The sequence below is a fragment of the Mauremys reevesii genome, linkage group 4 (genome assembly GCF_016161935.1).
Source record: "Mauremys reevesii isolate NIE-2019 linkage group 4, ASM1616193v1, whole genome shotgun sequence".
NCBI classification, from domain to species: domain Eukaryota; kingdom Metazoa; phylum Chordata; order Testudines; family Geoemydidae; genus Mauremys; species Mauremys reevesii.
Window position 1 is genome coordinate 71,960,532 of NC_052626.1, and position 21,477 is coordinate 71,982,008.

The window sequence follows — 21,477 nt, forward strand, 5'->3', positions numbered from 1 at the left end:
ATCCACCGCGCTTCCTCGGTCTAAAAATCTGTTACCTCAAAGCCAGCGGCTCAAGGCCGGCACCGCCGCTCTCACCTTCAAAAGACACATGCTGGCGAAGGCACTTGCTAAGGCCCGTGCTGAGGACTCAGCGAAGACGATTGCGCCACCTGCGGCCCCCGCGGTGGCCGTGCACAAGATGTGCACCGGGCCATTGACTCCGGCGCCGCAAGGGCCGTCGAGTCCGGCGCCGCCATGCTCCCCGGTACCGACCGTGGTCGAGCCCCGGCTGCCATCTACGCCGGAGACATTCTCCTCCGCGCGTGAGCTTATACAGCTCTTAGAGGCACCGAGCCTCCAGCCCCCGGCACCGCCGGTGCGGGCTGTCGTGTCGGCAGGAAAGCCGGCCAGGATGACCCGGCCACCCTCTCTGGACAGACGGCACGGACGACGCTCCCGATCCCGGTCACGTTCCCGGTCCCATCGCAGGTCCCCGTCCCGTCGCTCGCGATCTCGGCACCGCTCGCCGTCTCGACGTCGGTCGCAGTCCCGGTACTGCTCATCATCGCGGTACAGGTCGCACTCCCGGCGTCGCACCAGGTCCAGATCGCCGTCGCGTCGGCACCGACGGAGGGCTCCGTCCCGGCACCGCGACTCGCGTAGTCGCTCCCGGCACCGCAGATCCGGATCCAGGTCAAGCTCCTGGCACCGTGGCGGATGTTGCTCTCGGTCGCCATCCCGGTACCGAGCAGACCGGTACCGATCCTCGCTACCGTCCGGGGACAGACTGCCTTATTCGACGGCGCACTCCGTCAGCGCCTCGGCACCTCCATGGCCATCCCGCCCCGCGTCGGTCGCTTCCGGGGTGGACGGCTACGGGCACCTGCCACCTACCCCACAGGACCAACCTCAGGGGGCACAGCAGTGGGGATTCTGGGTTCCCTGGGCCCAGTATGAGACTCAGGGGGTGCCATTCCCCCCGAGAGCCCCGGCCTCTGAGCGCAGGGTACCAGAGGCGACCGTCAGCCGGCCAGCCCCTTCGTCACCAGGCGCGGGTTCCATACCGCCTGAACCCCAGAGGCACACACAGCCCGACCCTCCCGACGAGCAGTCAGCAGATCCATCGTCGGAGGCTGTCGTCCAGGGCTTATCCTTCTCGTCCTCACCTGACGAGGCGGTGGCTGGAGCGTCGGCCAAGGAGCCTCCGCCGATAGACTTGAAGGCGCACCAGGACCTGCTTCGCCGCGTGGCGACGGCTATGGCTCTCCCAGTGGCGGAGGTCCAGGAGGACGAGGACCCCATAACGAATGTCATTGGGTCAGAGGCTCCAGTGCGCGTGGCATTGCCATTCGTGCGGACGATTCAAAAGAATGCCACCACACTTTGGCAAACGCCTGCGTCCATTCCTCCTACGGCCCGTGGGGTTGAGCGCAAGTACTCTGTCCCTCCCACTGGCTACGAGTATCTATATACTCACCTGACCCCGGACTCGTTGGTCGTCCAGTCGGTCAACGACAGGGAGAGGCACGGTCAACCTGCCCCTGCGCCCAAGTCAAAGGACGCGCGGCGCATGGACCTGTTAGGCCGCAAAATCTACTCGGCGGGCGGCCTACAAATGCGCATCGCCAACCAGATGGTCCTCCTCGCCAGGTACGTCTTTGACATCATGACGTCCCTGGCGAAGTTTACAGAGCTCCTGCCAACAGCCTCCCGCCAGGAGTTCTCGGCGATGTTGGACGAGGGAAAGAAATCGTCCAGGTCCTCCATCACGGCCGCCCTCGACGCTGCGGACTCGGGAGCTCGGACCTTAGCCTCCGGCGTGACGATGCGGCGCATCGCCTGGCTGCAGTCCTCCACCCTACCGCCGGAGGTGCAATATACACTGCAGGACCTGCCGTTTGACACGCAGGGTCTCTTCTCCGAGAAGACTGATTCCCGGATCCAGACCCTGAAAGACGGTCGCATTGCCATCCGCACCCTAGGGATGCACACGCCGGCGACACAGCGCAGGTCCTTCCGGCAGCAACCTCCCCGGTCCTTCTACCAACAACGCTACCGCCCGTATAATAGCCGGCGACCGGCTCCAAATCGCCGTCGTCCTCCCGGCAATAGGCGTAGCCAGGGCCAGGCCTCTTCCAAGGCCCCTCAGGGGGCCAAGCAGGCCTTTTGATGGGACGCACGAGGACGGCCCATCACTCTCCCTACCGGATCCTACCCCTTTATTTTACAACCGCCTTTCCCATTTCTTTTCGGCGTGGTCCCAATTAACAACGGACAACTGGGTGCTTCAAACAGGCCAGTCGGGATACCGCCTTCAATTTGTTTCGCCCCCGCCAAAAAAACCCACCCACCCTCCCTGTCCCTCTTCAGGGACCCCTCTCACGAGCAAGTCCTCTTACAAGAGGTCCAGACTCTGTTGAGCGTGGGTGCCATAGAAGCAGTGCCTCAAGACAGGCAGGGCAGGGGATTCTACTCCCGTTATTTTCTCATCCCCAAAGCGAAAGGGGGGCTACGTCCTATCCTGGACCTTCGCGAGCTGAACAAGTACCTGCTCAAGCCCAAGTTTCGCATGGTCACCTTGGGGACCATCATTCCCTGTCTGGATCCGGGAGACTGGTTTGCCGCCCTCGACATGAAGGACGCCTACTTCCATGTCACGATCTATCCTCCCCATCGACGTTACCTCCGGTTTGTGGTCAACAACGCCCACTACCAGTTCGCCGTGTTGCCGTTCGGGCTCTCCACCGCACCGAGGGTATTTACCAAATGCATGGCGGTGGTTGCCGCAGCCCTCCGCCGTCGTCGGATACATGTCTACCCGTATCTCGATGACTGGCTGGTTCGCGGACAGTCTCGACAGCTGGTGATGGCCCAGTTGACAGACATACTGTCCCTCTTCCGACGACTCGGTCTTCTCATCAACACCGAGAAGTCCACCTTGATCCCGTCGCAGCGGGTAGAGTTCATTGGAGCGGTCCTCGACTCCTCGTTGGCCCGGGGTTGCCTACCGCGATCTCGACATCAGACGATGGTCTCCCTCATCCGGGACCTCGTCTCCTTCCCAACCACGACGGTGCGCTCCTGCCTCCGCCTCCTGGGCCACATGGCATCATGCACGTACATCACCGCGTACGCACGGCTTCACCTCCGCCCGTTCCAGGCTTGGCTCGCGTCGGTATACCGGCCGCATCGAGATCCCATCGATATGGTGGTCACAGTCTCTAGGCCAACCCTCGAATCCCTCAACTGGTGGCTAGACCTGGAGATTGTCTGTGCGGGAGTCCCGTTCCATCCTCCTCGCCCATCCGCCACTCTGACCACGGATGCCTCAGCGCTCGGTTGGGGAGCTCACCTGGGCGATCTTCACACCCAAGGCCTGTGGTCGCCCCAGGAGCTCGCTCTGCACATCAATGTCCGCGAGCTGCGAGCGATCCGTCTGGCCTGTCGCACCTTCTGCACCCACCTGCAAGGCCGCTGTGTGACAGTGTTCACGGACAATACATCAGCAATGTTCTACGTGAACAAACAGGGCGGAGCCCACTCCTCCCTCCTCTGCAAGGAGGCGATGCTCCTGTGGGACTTCTGTGTGACCCACTCCATTCACCTAGAAGCGTCCTTTCTTCCGGGAGTACAGAACATGCTGGCCGACCATCTCAGCAGGTCTTTCTTCTCCCACGAGTGGTCTCTCTGTCCCGACGTCGTGCACACAATCTTCTGCAGGTGGGGGTTTCCCCGGATAGACCTATTCGCCTCCAAGGCGAACAGGAAGTGCCACCTGTTCTGCTCGTTCCGGGGTCACGCGCCGGGCTCCCTGTCGGACGCCTTCCTGTATTCCTGGAAGGATCACCTCCTCTATGCCTTCCCTCTGTTCCCGCTCGTCCATCGAGTGTTACAGAAGCTTCGGAGGGACAGAGCCACCGTCATTCTCGTAGCTCCGGCCTGGCCGAGGCAACATTGGTACTCCCTGTTGCTCGAGCTCTCCGTTCGGGATCCCATCCCCCTTCCGTTGTGGCCGGACCTCATCACTCAGGACTTCGGCAGACTCCGCCATCCGAGCCTACAGTCCCTCCATCTTACAGCTTGGTACCTGAGTGGTTGACCCACGCAGAGAGGGACTGTTCGGCGGCAGTGCAGCAAGTCCTGCTAGAGAGCAGAAAGCCTTCCACTCGCTCCACCTATCTGGCGAAATGGAAGCGGTTCGCGCTCTGGTGCGACCAACGAGGCCTCAATCCCTTCGTAGTCCCTGTCCCTACCATCCTGGACTACCTCTGGTACCTTAAGGAGCAAGGTCTTGCGGTCTCCTCCTTAAGAGTTCACCTGGCAGCAGTGTCCGCCTTTCGTTCATCCGTGGAAGGTCGGTCCATCTTCTCTAACCAGATGGTTTCCCGCTTCCTTAAAGGCCTGGACCGCTTGTACCCGCCGGTGCGGCGTCCTGCCCCGACCTGGGATTTGAACCTCGTGCTGGCCAAGCTGATGGGTCCCCCCTTCGAGCCCTTGGCCACGTGCTCCCTGCTCTACCTCTCCTGGAAGCGGCCTTCCTCGTCGCCATTACATCAGCGAGGCGAGTCTCTGAGCTCCGCGCTCTGATGGTTAGTCCGCCATACACCGTCTTCCACGGGGACAAGGTGCAGCTTCGACCACATCCGGCCTTCCTCCCAAAGGTGGTGTCGGCCTTCCACCTCAACCAGGAGATCTTCCTCCCGGTATTCTTCCCGAAGCCGCATGCCTCGCCTCGGGAGCAACAGCTGCACACCCTCGACGTCTGCAGGGCGCTCGCTTTCTACATCGAGCGGACTAAGCCCTTCCGGCGTTCGCCCCAGCTGTTCATAGCGGTTGCTGACCGCATGAAAGGCGAGCCGATCTCCTCCCAACGGATTTCCTCCTGGGTCACTGCGTGTATCCGGACCTGCTACGAGCTTGCTCGCGTGCCACCATGCCGCCTCACCGCACACTCGACGAGGGCGCACGCCTCGTCGGCCGCCTTCCTGGCCCACGTTCCCATCCAGGACATCTGTCGAGCGGCCACCTGGTCTTCGGTCCATACCTTCGCCTCCCACTACGCGTTGGTGCAACAGTCTCGAGACGACGCAGCCTTTGGCTCCGCGGTATTACACTCCGCCACGTCTCACTCCGACCCCACCGCCTAGGTAAGGCTTGGGAATCACCTAACTGGAATGCATAGGAGCATTCACTCGAAGAAGAAAAGACGGTTACTCACCATAGTAACTGTTGTTCTTCGAGATGTGTTGCTCCTATCCATTCCAGACCCGCCCTCCTTCCCCACTGTCGGAGTAGCTGGCAAGAAGGAACTGAGGAGCGGACGGACCGGCTGGGGTATATATTCAGCACCATAGCGGCGCCACTCCAGGGGGCGCCCAGCCGGCCTGCCGGAGTTGCTAGGGTAAAAAAGTTCTGGAGAGCCGTGCACGCACAGCGCGCACACCTAACTAGAATGGATAGGAGCAACACATCTCGAAGAACAACAGTTACTACGGTGAGTAACCGTCTTTTCCCCACCCTAGCAACTTCTGAGAGCAATCTTACTTGCCCCTTAACACAATACCCGCGCCTTCCAACATTAATGGATAAACACATTAAATAAGATGGATAAGATCATTCTGTTAAAATGATCAGCAAGTAAATAGTTAACAATATTGCTATTATAGGTGTCAATGTCAACATCTCAAATCTCAATACCTCCCTAGACCTATTGTTTCAGGCACTCTGCAGACTCAGACAGATGTTGCTGCGTCGGACTATGTTTTCATTTGTTTCATAAGGTTTCATTTGTGACCACAAGGGAGGGAGACCTTTATTTTCAAAGACAATTTAAAATCTGCTGCATGATTCTACAGCAAATTCCACAAAAAATGCAGAACCAGGAAAAACCTAGGGCCATATCCATAGGGCTCTGTTCCTCCCCTTACCTAGGGCTCTGTTGATCCCATGATGCTTTGCAAGAGCCATAAGGAATCCATAGAAAGTCAGTCTCTGTACACTGCTCAGCACTTCTTTGACAAGGGCAGATGGGGGACAGCTAGATGGAGAAGAAGGAAGAGGAAAATAAAACCTGGCATGAGTCATAGAACATCATCATCCTTCTAATTCCCTGATGTCTGACCACCCTGAAGCAGCCCTAGCTGTGCTCCCTGACTGTGTCCTCCTGGAATGGATGGGGGAAGTAAACCTGCTTCCACCTGTTGCCTTTTGCTAAGCAAGACTTTCAAGCTAGGGTAGATCCCCCAAATCAGCCATAATTTCCTCCAGTCCAAGGAGAGGAGAAAGCCTTCTGGCAGGGCACTCCATCTACCTGGACATGTAGGAACCTGAGCAGATGAGGCTACAGAAATCTGTATCTGTAAGGCCTGGTGTTCTTCTATGCTGTGCTGAAGGAAGTATAGTCTTGTAGACTGGGCACCAGACTGTGACTCTGGTGATATGGGTCTACTGCTTCCTCTAATATACTCCCTTGGACAAGTCACTTGTTTGTTCTGTGTCTGAACTCCTCATCAGTCCAATGGGTTAATTATAGTCCCAAGCTCCTGGGGCTGTTGTGAGAATAACTTCATTAATGTGCCTGGGTGTTCAGATACCAAGACAACGGGTACCACTCAAATACTTTCCATAATTAAAGCATTCTTCTAACAGCACCTTTGTGAGACGTGGCCCCTCCCTGCAGTGCTAGTTTGCTGCTGGAGCAGTACGCTTGAAAGCCTTTTGCTTCCCCACAAGCTGCCTGCTGTTATACTTACGACCCTACCACATTCACGATCCATTTTGGTCAATTTCACAGTCATAGGATTTTAAAAATCATAAATTTCATTATTTCAGCTATTTAAATCTGAAGTTTCACAGTGTTGTAATGGTAGGGGTCTTGACCCAAAAAGGAGTTGTGAGGGGGTCAAAAGGTTATTGTAGAGGAGGTTGTAATACCACTACCCTTACTTCTGCGCTGCTGCTGGCGGTGGTGCTGCCTTCAGAGCTGGGCAGCTGGAGAGTGACGGCTGTTGGCTGGGAGCCCAGCTCTGAAGGCAGAGCTGCCGCCAGCAGCTGCACAGAAGTAAAGATGGTATGGTGTGGTATTGCCACCCTTATGTCTGTGCTGCTGCTGCCAGGACACTGCCTTCAGAGTTGGGCGCCCGGCTAACAGCTGCCACTCTCCAGCTGCCCAGCTCCGAAGGCAGCACAGAAGTAAGGGTGTCAATACTGCAATCCCCTTAAAATAACCTTGTGACCCACCCCCCGCAACTTCCTTTTGGGTCAGGACCCCCAATTTGAGAAATGCTGGTTTCCCCTGTGAAGTCTGTATAGTACAGGGTAAAAGTGCACAAAAGACCAGATTTCATGAGGGGAGACCAAATTTCATGGTCCATGATGCATTTTTCATGGCAGTGAATTTGGTAGGGCTCTAGTTATACTGTACACTGCATCTTAGTGACTAGCTACTGCATCTATACAAATCTCTGCAAACTACTCTGATGCTAAGAGGCCTTTCCTACCACTTCTACCTCCAGGAAGTCAACAGTGTTTTGCTCATTCCCTATTGCGAACACACTTTGCCCACTGAGCCTCTTCCATAGGCAAGGAGGTCAGGGCAGAAGAACAATCTCCAAAGGAAAGCATAGCCCCAATGGGAACCATTTATCCCGATGATCAGCTAACCCCCTCAATGCTTATGTCTGTGAAATAATTTATCTTTCTTTGTTAGGCCTGTTGCACAGAGTTCTCTCCCTTCACACCCACTGAAGGAGACTTAGAGCGGTCCACAGCTGATGCAAAGCCCTATAGTTCCTCAGAGCTCCACCCTTCCTAAGACAATCTTCCAGGTACTGGCTGTGAGTCTGCCCTTACTCCTTACCTGTATTTTGACCTATCACACAGGGACTCTAGGCAGTGGTAGAACAGAGATGCCTCCACCCCGTCAAGTGGGCTGCACTCACTCGGAGCCAGGCGTGAACGGTGCTGCCCAGAGGATGATGTTGGCACAATCACAGTGTTCGGATTCTTACCAGTCAACAGATCTTGATAAATGGCAGCAACACTATCTAGGAACTCTGCAAAGCAGGAGGATGGCTTAGCACTCAGGACTATGATAGGATTGACAGTTAGAACAGTCACTTGATCTACCAGATTCTGGCCAGAGCTGGGACTAAACTGTCATCTGCAGCTGTATGTAAGACCAGTATGACCTGAACAAATGTACAGCACTGAGGCATCCTGCCTGTTTACATCACATACCATACAGGCCCATGTGCTGCACAAAGGCATCTTCCATATAAACTGCAAGTGTGAAGAGCTGCAAGGGGAGGTACCCAAAGTTACTGCAGGTAGCCACCCACTCTAATGTAGTTCATCTAAGGGGCAAAGGAAGCTACATGTGGGTAAAAAAGTAGGGTGTGGGGGCTAATGTCAATGCCACCCTGCCAAATTAGTTTCTAAACCACAAAAATCTCCACTCCCCTTCCATTTCCACTGAATGAAACATCACCCAAGTTAGGAACTGAATGTTAGGAATTGCAGTAGGAGCCGAGGGAGCGGGTTAGGCAGGCTCCAGTCTGCATCCCAGCTTGCCTCAGCACAGCTCCAAAGTAAATACAACATGGGATCTAAAAGAAAGGCCAGGATGGGCCAGAGCTAGAGCTGGCAGAAAGTGCTTTCCTCAGGCTCCCAGTTCTGCCCACTGTTTACTGCAAGAATCTAATTTTAAACAAGTTTGTTTATGGATGTGGTCAACAGTTTACAAATCTAGATTCCACTTGGAGTGGTTTGCATGTGTGTGGGTTGGTGGGAGAGTGTGTGCGACTGTGTGTGTGCACGGTGTGCATGTGCTAACAAAAATGGGGTAGTGTGTTTTGGGTGTGTGTATGAAATGCATGTGTGAATGAGACTAAGACCATGTGTGTGGGGGGGCAGTGGTGACTTCTGAGGCTGTGTTGAGGCTCTGTAGCTCATTGTGGAAATATCTGCTGTATCAAGGAAAGTTTTTTCAACCACATGCCATTTCTCAGACTTTTCCCATCCTTGACTCAGGACACTCCAAACCTATTTCAGTCCACCCCTCACAAAACTAGTACCCTGAGCTGCTTCACCTTGATGACATGGTCATGGATAATGCTGGGCTTCACAGAGGGAATTCACAGCAGGAAAGACCTCATCATTAAGTATGCAGAGAAATAGTCTTGAGAAAGGCAGATGTTTGTACTATGGACAGGGGCTGAATCTAACTGCACAGCTTGGAATATAGGAATTGCCATACTGCATTAGACTAGCAGGCTATCTAGTTCAGTATCCTGTCTCCAGCAGGGGCCAGTACCAGCTACTGCAGAAAAAGAAACCCTGCAGTAGACAGTTATACGAAAATCTGCTCCCTAAGACCGAATAGTTAGAGGTTGACATATGGCCCAAGGCTTAACGGTTTATATCCCTCATAAGGATCTTTTAAATATATACATATTTACCATTATAACTCTCCATATTAATGTATAATTTCCTTTTGAATCATGGCAAGCTCCTGACTTCAGTGATATTCTGTGTCAATGAGTTCCCCGGGCTGCGTGTGTGTTTTGTGTGAAAAGTATTTCCTTTTATTAGTTTTGAAAGAGTGCAAGAGACACTTGGGGGCTGAGAAGCTGCAACAGAAAGAGACAAGCTAGGGCAGATGGTGGAGGCACCAGCCTCCGGCAGACTGGACTCACCTGAGTAGTAAAATTGTATCTGGAAGGCAAAGAGGAAATCAGAAAAAGACATCAAGCAATCCATGGCGTCATCCATGAGCACAATCCTGGGAGCAAGAGGAGGAGAGAGAGAACTCAGCAAACACAAGGCAACAACACTCTGCAACTTGCTCCTTTTCCTTATAGTAGGTCAGAAAGTTCAGACCTTGGAAGAGGGTGGTCCCTCAAGGGGAGCTTCCCAAACCCAGTGGGAAGAAGCCCATCGAGGGAAGTTGGGAACTCCCAGATCTGTGTGCGTCACCAGGGGTGTCAGATGAGGAAAGCTTGGTAACTCAGACTCAGGGGAAGGCTCTTGTCTATTACTGCTAGTAGCTCAGCCTCAATGATTGTGAACAGGGACTTTGTCTCAGAATGCAGAACAAATACCAAGCAGCAATTGATTCAAATTGCATAACAGTATGATGGACATGGTGGAATACATATTGGCAATCACACAGGTTTACAAAAATTGCAGGCCTGGTTCTGATCTGAAACTAGAGTAAATCAGGAGTAACTGAACTAAGGACAATGAAGTTACACTGGTGTAAAATTGGTGTAAATCAAAGGAGAATCAGGCCCTGTATGTGTAAAGGAGTGCTCCAAATTAGGCCATTTTCCATTTCATGGTGAAGATGACAACGATGAGAGACTCCCACTCCCAGGTCAAGCAAATCCCATTTATATAAAAAGGGAAATAGCCTGATGTGCACCTGGCACAAGGAGCCTCCTTACTGCACTGTGTCTGAAAACTTCCTACCCTCCCTCCCTCATGCATGAGGTTGTTTCTCCCTGAATGTCATCATGACAGGTCTCTTGGAGACTGACCACCTCTTTGGGCAGGGACAATATCTTCTTTCTTTCTGCAAAGCACCAGGCACAGATATGGAGCTATATACACCACATGTTGCACCATACATCATAAATACAGGCAATATCAACCAAGGCCATGGAGGCTGTACGGATGGGGCTGAAGTGGCAGCAAAGTCAACTCCTTTTAGGGATACCTCTGTTCTGGGGGAACCTCTGGATTCCGGAGCCATGCAAGAACAAAGGCCAGCAGGGGCTCAGAGGTGAAACCCCAGGAACAATACTCTTACCACTGCTGCTATGCGAGGAGAAAGAGGCCAGACTCTGAAGGTGGGAAGGTAGAGGCGGGGGTCTAACAAAGGGAGAGGAACCAGCAAAGGAAGAGGAGAGAAACCTAAGCTCCGATACCCAGGTAGGCTTGGGAGCCCTCAGTGTGCGCTAAGGGGCTTGGGAAAGAGGCTCTAGGAAGCTGTGTGGGAGGCTGAGTTAAAAGAGCTATAGGACCCATCTGTGCAAGAGGCTTCCCTCCCTGCCACTTGGACCCGCTCAATTCACTGTGGCATAACAAGCATGCAAAGCAGCTTGAATTAATTACCTCAAAGAAGAAACACTGGGGCTAAGAGGGTCCCCAGGAGAAAAGTCACTGTTTAAAACAAAACCCTTTGAAGATGTCAAAGTGCTTCTGATTTATTTATTATGTCCCAGAAACCTCCTCCTGTCTAGAGCAGCAGTAGCTTCAGTTCTTAATTCTCACTAATAAGCATGTTCCCGAGATTGTCAGTGGCCACATCAAGGAGATGGCTTTGAAGCTGGCAGGCAGAGCATCTTCGTCTCCCAGGCACTGCAGCTCAGCCACTGGCATTTCAAACCACTCTTCAAGCACTGGAAACGCTACAGGCCACATCACTTAGAAGTGGGACTCCCTCCCTTCAGATCCTGATCTTCTCGCCAGACAACCTCAACACCCTGACACCAACGCTTTTGCTAATACAATTCTCCTTCCTGCACAAGGTGGGCAATGGTAGGAGTATGCTATGCACATTTTCTGTGGAGAGGGGATACCACATCACCTCTGTGACATCCAACTCATTTCACTTGTGAAATCTAAAGCTGTAGTGTCAGTGCCTGAGCCCATGCAGCAGCAAGACTCTCTCCCCGACTTACAGAAGAGCAGCAGGGAGTTGGTATTAGTTTGGGAATTTGCTGAGATGTTTGTAGCTGTTAAATAAGGACACAAAGCCAGGATATAAAATTCTGCTGCCTGAATCTGAAGAGGGAAGTGTCTGACTGGAAGCAGGTGCACTCTGGTGCTGGGTTACTGACTCCAGTTGTCCATGGTGTCTGCAATCCAGAGAGACTGAGAAATGTGTAAATCCAATACAATCACTTTACTGGCCTGCAGCTCTGCTATGTCCCCAAACAACCAGCTGACTGCACAGCTGGGAAGCTAGGAAAGCACCATCAGCAACATGTCTGCACATCTCTCCTAAAGTGCTTGGTGAGAGGAGAATCCCAGCCACAAAGGATCTGCAACCCAGGCAGCATGCCCTGAATTTGGGGCCAAGTCTGACAGTCTGAAAAAGGGACTCCCGGGAGCTCTGTTGGGGGTTATTTTGGGGGGATTCTTCATTCTCTCTTTCCTGTTGTCTGAACTGGACTGTAAGCTCCTCAGGGCTTTTTACATGTGTGAGTGGTACTTTGCACACGTTAGAGAACTCAGGTCCAGGTCCTCAGATTTTAGGTGCCTAATTCCCACTGATTTCCATGGATATTAGGAGCCTAAATACCTTTGTGGATCTGGCCCTCAGTGAATAATAATAATCACAATAATGAAGATCAAGGGAACAAAGTCTTTGGAAAGGGATGAAGAAAAGTGCCTCCAACTGAGGGACCTTGTGATGGGTGTACAATGAAGGAACTCTGACCTGCTGATTGTGGCTAGGATCTCAGAAGCCCAGTCCAGTCAGTGAGGCCCCAGGAAGGGCTCTAGCCCAGACTGGTGGGAAGGAGGATTCATCTCAGTTTTGACTGTGCACTTATCTTTGCTGCTATTAAAGACTAACAGACACAGTGGGTTGGTCTACACTGTAGAGTAAGCCCAGGGTTTGAACTCAGGCTCAAGCCTAACACCCCCTTTCCATCTACACAAAACTGGGTAAACTCAGGGCTTGGACCCAACATTCCAGGACACTCCAGGGGCAGAGGATCTCAGCTCAAGTCAAACTGGGACCCAGGGTTCAAGCCCTGTTGCTTTGCAGTGTAAATGTAGCCCCACTGGACTCGTGCCCTGGGAGTCTGCCTAAAGTATACCACAATCAACTTTCTTTGTCCTCTGGACAGTCTTGGAAGGGTGCTAAGAAGTCTAAGATATGGGTGGTTGAACTCAGGCCCACATAATGCAGTGTAGATGTTGGAGCCCCAGGTTGGGACCCAGGATTCAACAATTCCTAACCTGGGATTCAAATTAATGTAGATCCTCAAGTCCTAAGTTAACAAACTCAAGGTTTGCTAACTTGAGTTCTGATAACCCTGGGCTTAAATTGCAGTGTAGACATACCAAGTTTGCCTAAGGCAGAGGGGGCTTGGGTCTCATGGGGTTAGATTTGCTTTCTGCTGTTAAGACCTTAAAATACATAGAGCATCCTAAAATATCAAAAACCAAAATGGAGAGAGTTTTTTTTTAAATTAAGCATAGGATCTGATGCCTCTCTTTTGAGAGGGGAAGTGTGGGCTCAGATACAGTCCCTGGGTCATGATCTCAAACAAGAAAATCTCTCTTCTTCACACCTTTCTCCAAGTCAAAGACTCTGCAAACTAGACAACACTTCTGAAGACAAAATCCTTTAACTTGCCAGTGGCTAATGCCCTGCTGAGCACAAGCGCATCCAAGGCATCTGACTAAGGTATATAGCCACTAGTCTGGTTCTTCCTTGCATGTGCCAGAGGCATTTGCACTGTACCTTGAACAGAGGAACTGTGTTCCTTGTGTTTTGATGCCAATAAAACCTGTATTGTTGTTGCCTCTGTTCTTCTGTCCTGACCTCTTTCCCTTCCAATGTTTGTTATCAGTGCATAGCAACAGCTCCTGGAAGAGCAGAGCGTGCAGTGCCGTGAGATCATCTCAGCCATGCAGCTATGAGGTTACCATGAGGATGTTCTCTTACTAACACTGCCTATGATTTCACAGTCCCCAGCTTTAACAATGAATGCTGTTACTGCCACCACCACTGCTGTATTCACTCCTCTTCTCAAAGCAAAGCAATCACAGAGCTGTCTGGGTGCTCAGACTGAAAGGGGGCAATCTCACAGGTCTGTCTGTGACACCCGCACCCTGCAAGGAATCAATCAAATGGGACAGGAGAAATAACCCACTGAAATTTGTATGGAGTGTAGTTGTAGATGTGTTGGCCCCAGGATATTAGAGAGAAGGTAGGTGAGGTAATATATTTTATTAGACCAACTTCTGTTGGTGAGAGAGACAAGCTTATTTAGCCGTGACACTCTGAATTAGTTTCCCAGACCTGAAGAAGAGCCCCATGTAAGCTCGAAAACTTTACTTTCTCACCAACAGAAGTTGGTCCAATAAAAGATATTGCCTCACCCACCTTGTCCCACTGAAATTTGTCTTTTTAAACCATAGAAGCTAAAGGGGAGAGTGGGTAGAGCAACATAACAAGAGGGGAATTCAGACAGAGACTAAAAAAAGGGATGCAGATGTGGAGGAAAGAGGAAGTTGGTTTTAGACTTAAAACAAGTTTTATTACACTCACTTAACTAGATTAGCGTGTAACAACAAAATAATAATAATAATGTGTGTGTGTGTAGTTCTCTAGTCAGGAAGGAAGTGAGGTCATCCCCACCTGAGCCTGGGTGCCTCAGCCAGAGATCTCATTTCTCTTGCACACCTGTTCCCAAACCCCAGCCTGTCTGTCTCTAAGACATACACACAACAGTGCAGTTGTGGGAAGCCTGCCCCTGAATGGGGCCTCTAGTTTACAACAGCCTTGTGGATTAAATTCCTTTTTGCAAACATCATAACGTGTAGACACACTGAAATCTCACGTTTATGCCCTGTCCCAAATCCCTGATCAGCTCAGCTGGAATCTGTGGAATACAGGCCCATGCATAGGACAGTGCTTTTGTACCTCCATGAAAGGCAACAGCAGCAGATATGTCCTTGCTCTACAGTTAGTGCTCCATCATGGTCTAATGCTGGAGACCAGGGACTTACATTCAGGGGAGCCAGGAAAGCCAGGATTCCTCACCAATGAGCCAGAGGGAACAGTGCTGCTCTACTTCTAGTTTTAACTGGACCTAACACAGCATTAACTGCACTTCAGTTGTGACAGCAGCACCCTGGGAGCCAGGGAGGCACTCAAAGGAGCCCAGCAATATAGAAATATTGGCAGATGGGAATACACATCTCTTGCTTCCTCGCTCTCTCGTTCCCTTTTTTTTGGGGGGGCGGGGGGGTATATATATTTTTCATGGGAATATGATGCTGGTGAAAGGCACTAGACCAGGGTAGGCAACCTATGGCACGCGTGCCAAAGGCGGCAGGCAAGCTGATTTTCAGTGGCACTCACACTGCCCGGGTCCTGGCCACCAGTCTGGGCCTCTGCATTTTAATTTAATTTTAAATGACGCTTCTTAAACATTTTTAAAAACCTTATTTACTTTACATACAACAATAGTTTAGTTATATATTATAGACTTATAGAAAGAGACCTTCTAAAACCGTTAAAAGGTATGACTGGCACGCAAAACCTTAAATTAGAGTGAATAAATGAAGACTCGGCACACCACTTCTGAAAGGTTGCCGACCCTTGCACTAGACTGACACTTAGAGATTGAACACCTCTTCATCCATAGACCAGAAACAACACAGGCAGCAGCCAATGTCCTGCCAGTGTGCCTATACTCTGACCTGCAAGGGCAGGGAAGAGAGTTCAGCCTCCCTGACCTCTCTCTGTTACAACAAGCAAAGAGACCATTTATTTCTTTGACCTTATTGTTAACATGTAGATATGCTCACTGGGATCTGGACTGACACCCCCTCCCCATTCACCTAGAAAGGCCATCTTTGCCATCAGATGGTTAATAAACGAACAATATGGGCTGGATTGGAACCAGTGACTGAGAGGTGGAGGGTTCCATATCATGTTACCAATGTCCTGAGCCATCTGCCCCCTTTAAACCTTGTCTAGGGTCTGAAAATAAATTGTTTTAAAACAGATTGGCTAACATGTTTCTAACTAACATGATTTTAAACAACATTGCAGAAAGGGTTTAGTATAACGTGTAGCTGGTTGTGATCAACCTTAGAAGTGGTAGAAACACGTTTTAAAAGATGTTAAATATCATCTACAATAATGTTTAAAATCGTGTTAGTTAAAATGTGTTAGCTACCAGTGCTTTATACACAATTTATTTTCTGAGTGTAGACAAAGTCAAAGACTGCAATGTTGATATATTAGCATCACGCTGGTATTTCATTCCCAGCATATCCTAACAAACCACTTCTATTTGCTAAGGAAAGCTCCCCTTCTCAATCACAAATCTTGGTACCTCTCTGCCCTAAAAGCATTCCGACCTTATCTCTAAGGTTAGGTCTACACTGTAGCTGACGGTGTAATTTCCGTCTTGGGCAGATGTACACACACTAGCTTAGATACAGCAAGTGCACTAAAAGTAGCAGTGTAGCTGCTGCTATCGCGTGTAGTTCTAGTTGAGCTGGAAATTATACCTCCAGCTGCAGTGTAGACATACTCTAAATGTCCTTACTCACATTTTAACCCTTTCAGCACCAGGGACTAAAGCCATTGTAGGGCTGATCTACCTACCAAGAGAGAAATGGATGAAGACCCACCTTGCTGCCTTCTGAGTAAGTTCCATTGGGAAGTCAGGGCAGAGCAGCTGCAGCAGACAGTGGTACTCCTTCGCTGTCAGCAAATCTGCAGCAGAAACAGACAGGAGAGCATCAGAATCCTTCCCTTCCCTCCCTCCATGCCCAGGCAATATGTCTGCTCTTATTCGCTTCAGGAGTCAAGATTGATAAGGTTGGTATTCAGGACAAAGGAACTGCCATTATTTTTGTACAGATGCCTTTTAGATGGAGAGTCCAGCAAAGCAGGCAGTCAGGAAGAGGCATGGCAAAAGGAGAGAGCTACTGAAGTGAATCCAGCAGACAGAACTGGTAACAGGTAGAAAGTAATTCAGGGAGAAAAGGGGTAATAAAGCAGGGGAAGCTCAAGTGTCAACCCAAGTTCATTTAACTTGTGTATAACTAGCTGGAAAAGAGAACCATTTCAAAGCTACTTAAATTTGCTGAAATTCACTGGCATGGCAACATTCACCACAACATGCCTGAAAACCATCCACAGAACATCTGGCAGCAGTATGGAGGGCTATGGAGTATAAACCCACAAACATTATTATTTTGGCATCCAATAATGCAGCTGGATAGCTTCTTTAGGAATAGCATGTACAAATCTGGTCACTGTATTATAGGACACACAGAGCAAAGATCCAAAATATACAAGAAGGGCAACCAAATGATTCATGTTTTAGGGAGCTGCTTTGAAAGACACTGGTCAAAAATGGCCTCTGTGGTTCAGCAGAAGGAGATTGAGAGAGGTGAATCTCAAGGAGGTTTATAGGATCCCAAGGGAATGGAAACACAGTGATGTCAAAAAGCTCTACATGATTGTATGTTCACAGTCCAAAAGTCTGTGGACTAAAGTTAAGGAGCGGACTAGCTGAACAACAGCAATTTTACAGTATTTCCACTTACAGAAGTATGCAAAGTATGGAAGAAAGAGCCAGTGGTAGAATTAGAGCCAAGCAGCAGTCAGGAAGGGAATCCAAAGGGCAAAGGCATGAGCACTGTAGTACAGGGCTTGGGCTCTTTTACCACAGTTAGCTGTTCGCCCTCTGTAGCCCACAAAACTTCTGATCCAAATATTCAGCTGATGCATTTTCTAATAAATGGCCTCTCTCTTATCCCCGATGATGGCCCCAAGCTCCCTCATCAAAGGCTCCGGAAAGCCTGACAGCCTCACAAGAGCAAGAGAGACAAAGGGAAAATTCTACTGATTCTCTGGACATCAAAGAGGCAGATGCGGTTTCACTGTAGTGCCTCAGGCAGCTAAATGGATATTTTCCTATATTCAAGAATGACTAAAGACACATTGCTGGGGGACTCTCAGCAAAATCAGATCCCAACCTTTTCCCTTAGCTCCCCCTTACTGGGGGTGGGGGTTTGTCCTAACAGATTTCCCATTTTTCTTCTCAATTTAAGAATCTCTTTCTTGCTGAGAAAGGCTGGCTGATGCCATCAAAACTCCTCTGCATCCACTAATTAGGGTTACTAGAGAGTCATGTTAGGTGCTGACTTTTCCCAGGGGCATAACATGCAGTGTTCCCAGGGTATATAGACCTTCCTGTGTAGCACCTGAGAAAGGGCACCTGCTTCAGCTTCCTTCTACAAAGCAGCTCCTCTAGGTGTCAAATAGAGACACTTTCTGTTTGAGACTGGGTTGGCCACTGGGTTTGATGCCACAGCTGCACCGTCACAGTTGACGCGTTGTTGGGCCCCAATCACACCGGTGAGACCTGGATGAGGAGCTAAATGGTCCTTCCATGCCGGAGGAGTCCTCTTCCAGCAAGCACAGAGGAGCCATCAATGCCTGGGTGTGCCTGCTAACGCTTGCCATCGGAGACCGGTGACTGGAGCAGGATGAGTGGTGTGGGTACCGGGGCGAATGGTAGCGGCACCTGGGAGACCAGAGCCTGCATGGGGATCATTCCCATGTGGCAGGTGATGAGGATCTTCAATAGGAAGCCAGCCAGTAGGAGGACAAGCGGAGCCAGTAACACGGAGACCGACGTCGATCTCTAGGTGAACCACGCCTGAGTGGCAGTGACCGCGATCATGGTGCCAGTGACTGGGGACAAACCCCAGAGGATCTGGGCTGTGGCTCTGGGGATTTGGGTCCCTGGGGTGAGGAGCGCTGTCTTGTCTCAGAGGATTGTTGGCGATCCACTATCTCCCCAGGAGTCACAGTGGCTGGCTTGCCCTCTGGGGGAGCCTTTGCCGCATCCTGCTGCTCCTGTTGTGTTAATGGCGCCAGTGGAGGCCTCTGCTTTCTCCGCTCCGGGGAGGTCTGGGCAGGTGCCAGTGCCGGCAGGAGCTTGTGTCCCATACCAATCCCTTGAGTCATAGAATCATAGAATATTAGGGTTGGAAGAGACCTCAGGAGGTCATCTAGTCCAATCCCTTGCTCAAAGCAGGACTAACACCAACTAAATCATCCAAGCTAAGGCTTTGTCAAGGCGGGCCTTAAGAACCTCTAAGGATAGAGAGTCCACTACCTCTCTGGGTAATCCATTCCAGTGGTTCACCACCCTCCTAGTGAAATAGTGTTTCCTAATATCCAACCTAGATATCCCGCACTGCAACTTGAGACCATTGCTTCTTGTTCTGTCATCTACCACCACTGAGAACAGTCTAGCTCCATCCTCTTTGGAACCCCCCTTCAGGTAGTTGAAGGCTGCTATCAAATCCCCCCTCACTCTTCTCTTCTGCAGACTAAATAATGCCAGTTCCCTCAGCCCTCTCCTTGTAAATCATGTGCCCCAGCCCCCTAATCATTTTAATTGCCCTCCACTGGACTCTCTCCAATTTGTCCACATCCCTTCTGTAGTGGTGGTGGGGGGGAACCAAAACTGGATGCAATACTCCAGGTGCCAAATAGAGGGGAATAATCACTTCCCTCAATCTGCTGGCAATGCTCCTACTAATACAGTCCAATATGCCATTGGCCTTCTTGGCAACGAGGGCACACTGCTGACTCATATCCAGCTTCTCATCCATTGTAATCCCCAGGTCCTTTTTTGCAGAACTGCTGCTTAGCCAGTCAGTCCCCAGCCTGTAGCGGTGCATGGGATTCTTCCTTCCTAAGTGCAGGGCTCTGCACTTGTCTTTGTTGAACCACATCAGATTTCTTTTGGCCCAATCCTCCAATTTGTCTAGGTCACTCTGGACCCTGTCCCTACCCTCCAGTGTATCTACCTCTCCCCCCATTGTAGTGTCATCTGCGAATTTACCGAGGGTGCAATTAATCCCATTATCCAGATCATTAATAAAGATGTTGAACAAAACTGGCCCCAGGACCGACCCCCTGGGGCACTCCGCTTGATACAGGCTGCCAACTAGACAGCAGGCCGTTGATCACCATCTGTTGAGCCCGACAATCTAGCCAGCTTTCTATTCACCTTATAGTCTATTCATCCAATTCATACTTTTTTAACTTGCTGGCAAGAATACTGTGGGAGACCGTATCAAAAGCTTTGCTTAAGTCAAGATATATCACCACTATCCAACACTTTCCCCATATCCACAGAGCCAGTTATCTCATCATAGAAGGTAATCAGGTTGGTCAGGCATGACTTGTTCTTGGTGAATCCATGTTGACTGTTCCTGATCACCTTCCTCTCCTCCAAGTGCTTCAGAATGGATTCCTTGAGGACCTGCTCCATGATTTTGCCGGGGACTGAAGTGAGGCTGACCAGTCTGTAGTTCCCCAGGTTCTCTTTCTTCCCTTTTTAAAATATGGACACTATATTTGCCTTTTTCCAATAGTCCGGGACCTTCCCCAATCGCCACGAATTTTCAAAGATAATGGCCAATGGCTCTGCAATCACATCAGCCAACTCCCTCAGCACTGTTGGATGCATTAGATCTGGACCCATGAACTTGTGCACATCCAGCTTTTCTAAATAGTCCTTAACCTGTTCTTTCATCACTGCGGGCTGCTCACCTCCTCCCCATACTGTGTTGCCCAGTCCAGCGGTCTGGGAGCTGACCTTGTCTGTGAAGACCGAGCAAAAAAAAACATTGAGTACTTCAGCTTTTTCCACATCATCTGTCACTATATTGCCTCCCCCATTCAGTAAGGGTCTCACATTTTCCCTGACCTCCTTCTTGTTGCTAACATACCTGTAGAAACCCTTCTTGTTACCCTTCACATCCCTTGCTAGCTGCAACTCCAATTATGCTTTGGACTTCCTGATTACACCCCTGCATGCTCAAGCAATATGTTTATACTCCTCCCTAGTCATCTGTCCAAGTTTCCACTTCTTGTAAGCCTCCTTTTTGTGTTTAAGCTCACCGAAGATTTCACTGTTAAGCCAAGCTGGTTGCCTGCCATATTTGCTATTCTTTCTGCACTTTGGGATGGTTTGTTCCTGCACCTTCAATAAGACTTCTTTAAAATACAGCCAGCATTCCTGGACTCCTTGCCCCTTCATATTAGCTTCCCAGGGGATCCTGCCCATCATTTCCCTAAGAGAGTCAAAGTCTGCTTTTCTGAAGTTTGGGGTCCACAATTGGCTACTTTCCTTTCTTCTTTTTGTCAGGATCCTGAACTCAACCATCTCATGGTCACTGCTGACTGGGTTGCCACCCACTTCTACTTCCCCTACCAATTCTTCACTGTTTGTAAGCAGCAGGTCAAGAGGACCATGGTCCCTAGTCAGTTCCTCCAGCACTTGTACCAGGAAGTTGTCCCCAACACTCTCCAAAAACTTCCTAGATTGTCTGTGCACTGCTGTATTGCTCTCCCAGCAAATGTCAGGGTGTCATAGGTCTCACCCCCACTTAGAGCTGTTGGGTTTACAAGATGGGGACCTGCATGGACTCCCCTAAACTAAAATCTTAGTTTAGATCTGGTAAAAGCTGCCACCACCCAATAATGTACGTGTATTGGGACACAGTCCTTCCCCAAAATCCTTGGGGATCCCAAGAGCCCCAAATCCATGGAGTTCTTACACCTAGGAGAAATAAACCATTCCTCCCTGCTTCCTCCCCCCTCCCTTTTTCTAGGAGAGATACCGGGATTTAACTACAGAGGGATGCCTTCCTCCTCCCTCCTCCCCTTTCCCTGAGAATTTACCCAAGGAAAGATCAACCAAGTCC

At 50.4% G+C, this 21,477-nt stretch overlaps 1 protein-coding gene across 5 annotated transcripts in view; it reads right to left on the reverse strand.

Annotated features, from left to right (window-relative positions):
* The window catches only part of C4H11orf49 (chromosome 4 C11orf49 homolog), a 150,499-nt gene that overhangs the window by 7,898 nt on the left and 121,124 nt on the right, over positions 1 to 21,477 (reverse strand). For all 5 annotated transcript variants that reach the window (XM_039536700.1, XM_039536699.1, XM_039536704.1 and 2 more), the window contains 4 exons: positions 16,369 to 16,453; positions 9,675 to 9,760; positions 7,838 to 8,033; positions 5,907 to 6,016 (listed from right to left, as the gene is read on the reverse strand). In XM_039536700.1, coding sequence (XP_039392634.1) covers positions 5,907 to 6,016; positions 7,838 to 8,033; positions 9,675 to 9,760; positions 16,369 to 16,453 — 477 coding nt within the window. The remainder of the gene's footprint in view (positions 1 to 5,906; positions 6,017 to 7,837; positions 8,034 to 9,674; positions 9,761 to 16,368; positions 16,454 to 21,477) is intronic.